The following is a 9,208-nucleotide window of genomic DNA, read 5'->3' as shown; positions in this document are numbered from 1 at the left end:
CTCAGATCATAATCCTTTACTCTTGAAAGGTTGGCTGCCTCAGGGACAGGGACCAAAAAGCTTCAGATTTCTTAATGTTTGGACTTCCCATCACTCATTTCATGACACTGTTAAGAAAAGTTGGGACTCTAATCCTCCTTGTAATGGCATGCATGGTCTAATGCTCAAGCTTAAATTTCTTAAAGAAACACTCAGAAGATGGAACTCAGAGGTCTTTGGGAATATTTTTGACAAAATTAACAGGGCAGAAATAACAGCCAGGGAGGCAGAAATAATTTTTGAAAATAATCCAACAGCAGCAAACAGAGCTCTAGCATTCCAAAGAAGGGCAGAACTGACAAAAGCAACTAATGAGGAGTACTACTACTGGAAACAAAAGGCAAATGTGAAGTGGCTTAAGGAAGGTGATGCAAATACAAAATTCTACCATACCATAACCAAAGAAAAAAGAAGACAGCAAGCTATCTTAACCATTAAAAGGGAAGATGGAACATGGACTGATAATCAAGATGAAATCAAAGAGGAGGCCATCCAATTTTTCTCTAATCTGTACCAATTTCAACCAGTGGAGGAAGATGAGGATTTCTTCTCAAGTATACCAAGGATCATCACACAAGAAGATAACTCACATTTGTTATCCATCCCAAATGAAAAGGAAATTAAGGAAGCAATATGGGATTTGCATCCAGATAGTTCAGCAGGTCCAGACGGTTACAATGGATATTTCTTTAGAAAATGTTGGGATATTATTCATACTGATGTCACCTCAGCTTGCCAAGAATTTTTTCTGGGGGTGAAAATTCCAAAAGCTGCAGGAAGCACCCTAATTGCTCTTATTCCCAAGACTGAAAGTCCTAATAGAATGGATCAATTCAGGCCAATATGTTTATCAACCTTCTTTAGCAAAATCCTCACCAAGATACTAGCAACCAGGCTCTCTAAAGTTCTACACAAGATAATATTAGTGGAACAGGCGGGTTTTATCCCAGGAAGAAGCATTCATCAACATATATTAATAGCCAAGGAAATGATTCACCTTTTGGACAAAAAAGTGAGAGGGGGGAACCTAGTTATCAAGCTTGACATGAAGAAGGCATTTGATATGATGTCCTGGACCTACATTTCAAAGATATTGAATGCATTTGGATTCTCTCCTAAATTCCAAGATCTTATTATTCAATTTCTAGACAGTACCTACCTCTCAATTTTAATTAATGGAAGTCCACAAGGTCTCTTCAAACCAAGTAGAGGGGTAAAGCAAGGAGACCCACTTTCCCCCCTACTTTTTATCATTGCTTCTGAGGGTTTCTCCAGAGGCTTTAACCAGCTTTTCACATCAGGAGTTCTTACACCATATTCTCTGGGAAGACACTCTCAACTGGTCAGTCACCTAGCCTATGCAGATGACTTAATACTATTCACCAATGGAAGTTTGCCTAATCTGTTGAAACTCAAGCATTTCCTTAATAGATTCCAATCAGTATCAGGACAAAGGATAAACTTCCAAAAAAGTCATTTCATAGCATCAGAAAAATTGGGGAGCCACAAACTTAGAGCAATGGAGAGAGCCCTGGGTATGTCAAGGAGCAGTCAGCCCTTTGAATATCTAGGTGCTCAGATATTCAAGGGCATCAATAGAACTAAATACTGCACCAAACTCCTTAATCTATTTGACAAAAAACTCAATGGATGGTTCAAGCAAACTCTATCTCCAAGTGGTAGACTAGTCCTGATAAAGCATGTCCTAAGTGCCATCCCTCTACATACTATGGCAGCTTCCCCTCTTCCTAAATCAGTTATAAAACTTTTAAACAAGAAAATGGCAAGGTTCTTCTGGGGCTCAACAACTGATGTAAATAAGCATCAGTGGGTGAAGTGGAGTAAACTATGCATGCCTACTACACAGGGAGGTCTAGGAATCAGAAGCATAGACAAACTTCAGAAATCCATAAATTTAAAAATTTGGGAAGACTATGTTGCTAATAACTCTTGGTGGGGACATTTTATGCATTCAAGATATCCAAGGGGGGACAACTTTATTGCCAAACTAGTGGACTCTCCTATTTGGAAAACTATCTGTTCTTTCAACGATAGAGGGAAGGAGTTGATAGCAGAGGTTCCTAAGGATCCAAACACAACCACTCATTCTCTATCTCAGATTTATACATGGTGTCAAGGACAGACCACAGGCTCATTCATAGACAAAGCTATATGGAGTTTCAAACAAGTTCCAAAAATTAAGGTTTTCTTATGGAAACTTTTCAATAGAAGTCTAGCTGTGCCTGACAATTTGCGGAAGATAGGGTTCCACCTACCCACCCAATGCCCCTTTTGCAAGAAAGACGAAGCTACCAATAACCATATGTTTTATACATGTACAAAAATTAAAACAATATGGTTTTTCTTTGCTGATATTTTGGACTTGCAGGTAATAACAGCTAATAACTATCACCAGATATGCATGCTATGGTGGCTACAAGCAGGGGAGAAAGATATTGTCAAAATCATAAGGGGTGTGCTACCAGGAATTATTACTTGGCACATATGGAAAACATATAACAACATCACTCATGATGAGGAATAATTCAATCAGAACAGGCTGATACAGGAAATTACATGGATGACTTACCATTGGGCAATGAATCTTGAGCATTCCAGACTAGCCAAAAATCACGAAAGACTAATTCTTGCAAAGCTTACTCCCCAATATCACCTACACATTTCGGATAGAATAATTAGAGTCAGTTGGGTACCACCGGACAAAAATAAACTTAAAATCAACACAGATGGAGTGAAGGGAAGAAATGGAGGGGCTGGCGCTGTGATCGTTAGGGATTACCAAGGAAGATTCATAGCTGGTCTATCTTTCAAAATTGACGCATCACACTCGCTAGATTTGGCGACGGAAGCTGCATTCAAGGGAGCTCTCTGGGCAATTAACCTAGGTGAAATTCAATGTTTGGAGACCGACTCTATGGATTTGAAGAAACGGACTGAAACGGCGAATGATAATTGGGTCTTCAAAAAATTGCTGGTGGAGCATAACATTCACATTCAACATATTTTTAGAGAAGGGAACCAAGCTGCACACCATTTAGCTTCATTTTCTCTTAAACATAATTTGTACACAACTTTTATTGCATTCTCAAGTTTGCCCAAAATAGTTAGGGGGGCTATTCTTACCGATGTATCTTCTCCTATTTTTCATTATCAATAAAATCTATATATCTTAAAATATATATATATATATATATATATATATATATATATATATCATCCATAAGAATGCTTACCTTAATAGTCATAATAAAGTCCACTAACCAACATCACGTAAACTTCATCAAATAGATAAGCTAAAATCAATACTTTAATTAAATAAATTTTAATGTCGTTGAATCTGAATCATCTAGTTTTCTTATCAATTCACACTAACAACTCATTCTCAATATACCCCTTCCGTAGGCACACATATACACACACTAAGTGTATTTTCATGTATGTATTCCACATCCAACACATTAAATACACTAACATACTTTTATCGTTTAACTTCAACCTATTAACCATATATCTCTTATCTTCTACCATCATTTTATATAAATGTTGTTCCATAGAAAGAAATTAAATTTTTTTTTTTAAGCTAAGGACACTGTTTCCATTAGAAAGAGTACACTGGTTGATCAGGCCACTGTACTTCCTTCTAATTTCCCCTGCGTTTCAAAGCTTCGATTAACTGTTAATATGATTATTTTTTTCATTTTTTTTATTTTTTCATTGATTTATGTATTTCTTATTATTATTTATTTTCTTTATGATTTTGTAACCACCTTAGTGCACAATGCGTCCACCTGCACCAAGACCGTCTTTTATTTAGTGTCACTCCATTGTTGGTTACGGCCAATCCCAACGTAGGAGTTTTATATTCAATTTCCTATATTCCCCAATTGTTTCCTAAGGCCCAACTTAATGCTCTGATACCAATTTTGTCACGACCCATTTTCACGGGCCGGACTGGCACTAGGACCTGGGTGGGTTTAAGGCCTCCGAGGCCTGTAGTAAGCTTATCTCAACCCATCCATATTCTAAATATAAATGTGGCTTCAGGCCCAATAACTTTATTTCACAATATATATCTCAAGTACAATCCATATAATAAATATCTGTACTCTATTTATTCATTTACAACCCAGTTGGAATACAATTGCGGAACTCTACTCCATAATTCACTAACCTTTGCATTACATATTCAATACAATGATTATTACTCCTATCGACCCGTATCTCGTTCGTTCGATTGGACTCTAGGATTCTTCTTTCCATCTATTAACTGAGGAGGTTGGAGGGGGGGGTGAGTACTAGACTCAGTGAGCAGGATTAGATAACCCTCTCACCCCACACAATCATACAAATGCTAAAATATTTTCATGTGATCACCCGTTTAGTTATATGATCATGCAGTTTGTCACACAAATGGCAATACTACAGCAATCACAGTTATTATCACCTTCATATAATCATATCACGTGGAAATTAGTCAGTGGAGTCACCGAAACCCCCGATGAGCCGTTCTCCCATATGGCCCATCCTCTCACGTGTGCACCAGGGAGCCGATCCCCCATTCTGGCCGATCGGTCTAATCCTCACTTGACCAACCATCTCATTGTTTTTCCAGTCTCTCTTTTCTTTTTCAGTACCAACAGGAGGCAACCCGGTGGTCTCCATCCAATCTAAATCATCAGGCGCTCACAACATGAGGCCACCCTGCGGGCTGCGATCAAATCTAGATTATCCGGTGCGCAACAACAAGAAGCCAACCTGTGGTTTCAGTATAAACAGTATTATCAGGTGCACACGGGGGCGCCAATCTCCCATTTACACGGCTAACAGTAATCAGTATCAGGATCCATATAACAGTAACAATCTCACAAACCCATGGTGATCCACTTCATCCCAATTCCACACAAACAAGGCACAACAATATCACATTCACAGATAATCAAGCAATATTTAATATCAACAAATAGTGCATCACAATATGGCAATAATGCATGATAACATTTAGCCGTGAATGCATGAATGCAGGCGGATGAGGCGAATTATCTAACACTACTCACTGTTCTTTATTGTCCTCTAAGGGGATTGCCTTTCTAGCCACATGTGTCCAGCCTTTGTCCTCGCATTTTGGAATTTTATAAACTTCTAAAATAAACAATAAAATTCTAAGTAAAAATTTTAATCTGAAAGATTCTATTTCATATTCGTTTATTAGTTTTGGTTACCAGTCATTTAATTCACTTATTAATTTAAACTATATATAGATATATATTGGGTTTCCTTATTTGTTTATTTATTCTAATTTATCGCCTTTAAACAAAAGGTTTAGTTATTTGTTAAGTAATATTTTATGATAATACTAATCAAAATATTAATAATAATAATAATAATACGATTGTTCATACGATATTCATAACGATAATAATTTTAGCCGGTATTTAATTTATTAAACTATATAGAAATTCGTTACTCTTGTTTATCTATTACTCTAATAATCTTATTCTATATTTTTAATTTTTATAAATTATTTAATTTTTATAAGTAATTTAATTTCTATAATTAATTTTATTTCCTACTGAAATTTTGGCAGCACTTTCCTAAAAATTTAACTATCCACCAATTAGCGCATTCAATTATTTTTCAGGTTCTCACACATCAATCCAGTCAATTATTCCCATCCTCCATATTCTCCATATCAACATTAATTTATAAATATTTCTTTTAATTTCATAAATCATAATTTCCTAACAATTTTATTTATTACTAGAATTTAATTTTAATTAATCAAGCAATCTTTATTAATCAATAGATCACTAAATTAATTAATTAATCAAGTAATTAAACTAATCAATAGATCTAGCCAAATTAAATTTATTTAACTAATCAAAATTGCTAAATTAAATTAATTAATCAAGATTACGAAATTAATTTAATTAACTAAAATTATTAAAATTAATTTATACCCCAAAATTTAATTTCTTCTTGTCAATTTTGCTAGATCGGGGATTTGCTCATGCCGGATCGGAGCTACGCGCGCCGGAAGTGGCCGGATCCGACTGACAGTGGCAAAGGAAGGCGGAGATGGCGCGATCTGGTGGTCAGAGACTTGCTGGAGCGGCGGCAGAGCTGGCGATGGCGGGACGAGTTGCAGGAGCAAGCGGTGGCGCGATGCGATCCTCCCTGAGCTACTGTCTCAGCTTGATTCGAACGGAGGGAGGCAGATCGGCGAGCTTGGCGACGTCGAGCTGCAGCAAGGAGCGGCGGCGGAGTGGCGGTGGCGCACGGCTCTGCTGCTTTGCCTTTGTCTCGCCAAGAACGCAGATGCAAAGGGAATAGAAAGAAAGAAGAGAAAGAAAAGAAAGAAAAGGAAGGAAGGAGGAGGAGGTGGCAGTGGTGGCGCGGTGGTGCTGTTGGAGGTGTTGCAGAAATGGTGAGGGAGAGGGAATGGGACGAGCGTGGGGATAAAAAGAAAGACGGTTTCTAGAAGGTTTGGGCTGGTTCGATTCAATTCTAGTTCGATTCAGCCCAAATCTTGGTTTTTCATTTGATTTTTCGATTTTAATTGGTTTTCGATTTGGTTCATCACTGTACGAATTTTTAAATTGCATTTAAATAGTTAACTTTATTTATAGGCTGTCGGTTTATTAAATTTAATTGTTAAATCTTTGAAAATAAAAATTCGGGTTATTTCGTAAATATTATTTTCTTTAAAGTCAAACAAATTTAGGATATAAAAGAAAAACTAGTAAGAAAATAAAAAATGTTTAATCATTAAGAGACCATTTATTTATTGCAAGGGAGATAAAAATCTTTTACAAAATTAAAAGAAAATAGACTATAAATTATTCAGTAACGAAAAAGAAAATAAAAAATAAAAATTTATTATTAAAAATAAAACTTTTTTCAGAACTCATCTTACAAACAAAAATTTCAATGTATACAGGTATATAAATAACATATTATATATATTTTTAAAGTTAAAATTTTAAATTGTTTCGCCAATCCAACATACACATGTTTGTTTTATTTAAAATAATTTTTAAAAAGTAAAAATTTAAAAATTTTGAAAGTTTTAATTTTGTGTATTCTATTAAAAATTTTTTTTTTAATAAATATACCAATCAAATCAACAAGCATAAAGAAAAAATATTAATAAAAATAATATAATATTTTCTTTTTTTCTCTCACTCCTAAATAATAATATTATGTATATTCTATTTGAAAATATTATGTAAATAAAAATATGTTTAAACAAATCATATAAATATAAAGAAAAAAAGAATATTAATAAAAAGAATAGTTTTTATTTCTCTTTGAAATAAAATATTTTAAATTATAATTAAAATAGAATCAAATATTTAAAATATAAAATATAAAATTTTCAAATGTCCCCTTATCATATATATATATATATATATATATATATATATATATATATATATATATATATATATATATATATATATATATATAGGTTAAAAAATAAATTAAAAAAAAAGATAAAACTTAAAATTTTGAAATGCTTAATTATCTATGTGTACTGATTTAAAAATAATTATTATAAATATATCCAATTAACTATTAAAATATAATTTTTTAATTGGCTATGACTGAGGTTATTTCACCATATTCTAAATTTGATTAAAGACACTATCAAAAATCTCATTATTTCCCACTATTCTCAAATTTATATATAGTATAAATTGTAAAATTCAATAAAAGACATAATCAATTGTTTAAGAAATATAACTTCAAAACTTAGTTTCTCTAAAATAAAGGAAAAAGATAATGGTTTACTGTGTTGTGTTTTTTATTAGAAAAGTGCATAATTTATACAAGTATCAATCTCATCCTATAATTAAGCTATGTCAATCTCATATTTATAGAAAGGATATATAATGACAGGTGGTAAATATAATTACAATTAACTGATTAATATTTTCCTTAATACTCCCCCTTAAGTTGGAGAGTGTATGTTCTGTATTCCCAACTTGCTTCTTAAGAACTGAAATTGTTCACGTCCCAAAGCCTTTGTGAAGATATCTGCTAACTGTAATCGTGTAGGAACATATTGTGGTTTGACCAATCCTGACTGCAACTTCTCTCTAACAGTGTGACAATCTATCTCGATGTGTTTTGTTCGTTCATGAAAAACAGGATTCGCCGCTATATGTAATGCTGCTTGATTATCACAAAACAAAGATGCCGGCCCCATCTGACTTACTCTTAAATCACGAAGCAAATAATGGATCCAAGTCAACTCAAGGCATGTATTTGCCATGGATCTGTATTCTGCTTCTGCCGAAGACCTAGAAACATTAGTTTGTTTCTTTGACTTCCATGAGATCAATGAATTTCCCAGAACTATGCAATAACCTGAAATGGAACGTCGTGTTGTACGACAACCTGCCCAATCTGAGTCACAAAAGGCTGACAATTTCAAATTATTTTTGCGCGGCAACAGCAAACCTTGTCACGGAGTACTTTTAATATACTTTAAAACCCGAATGGCTGCTTCCCAATGTGGTTTTCTTGGTTCATGCATGTATTGAGATAATGTGCACACAGAATAAACAATATCTGGTCTCGTTACCATTAAATAGATCAACCGACCGATCAATCGTCTGTACCTTGTTGGATCATGTAATTTTTCTCCATCTGTGAGTGTTTTAACATTTTGTTCCATTGGGAAGCTCTCCAGCCGTGAACCTGTATGGCCAGAATCTTCTAAAATATCTAGCGCATATTTTCGTTGGGTCATAAAAATACCCTTTTTAGAATGAGAAAATTCTATAGCCAAAAAATAACCAAGTTTTCCCAGATCCTTGATTAAAAATTTCTTGAATAAGAATTGTTTAAGGGCCATGATTTCTTGCATACTATTCCCTGTCACAAGGATGTCGTCTACATAAATAAGTACTGCAGTGAAGGATGTATCTTGCTGTTTGGTAAATAAGGAATAGTCTGCTTTTGACTGTGCAAAACCGGCGGATTCCAATGCCTCAGAAATGGTAGAAAACCAATTACGGGATGCTTGTTTTAGCTCGTAGAGTGACTTGTTGAGCCGACAAACCATGTTCTCCCCCTGTCGGCGTAATCCGGGAGGCAGTTCCATGTAGACAATTTCCTGCAAATTTCCATGTAAAAAAGCATT

The 9,208-nt window shown here is 34.5% G+C and overlaps 1 protein-coding gene across 1 annotated transcript; it reads left to right on the top strand.

Moving 5' to 3' along the window:
- Nucleotides 1–2,638: 2,638 nt before the first annotated feature.
- Nucleotides 2,639–3,217, top strand: LOC149494195 (uncharacterized). Its single transcript, XM_089725421.1, has one exon. It carries the CDS (start codon nucleotides 2,639–2,641, stop codon nucleotides 3,215–3,217), a length of 579 nt encoding a protein of 192 aa, XP_089581547.1.
- Nucleotides 3,218–9,208: the final 5,991 nt, after the last annotated feature.

Source organism: Jatropha curcas, chromosome 8 (genome assembly GCF_041381405.1).
Source record: "Jatropha curcas cultivar XTBG-Jc1 chromosome 8, XTBG_Jcur_1.0, whole genome shotgun sequence".
Taxonomy (NCBI): Eukaryota; Viridiplantae; Streptophyta; class Magnoliopsida; order Malpighiales; family Euphorbiaceae; genus Jatropha; species Jatropha curcas.
This window is presented reverse-complemented; position numbering and strand designations above follow the sequence as displayed.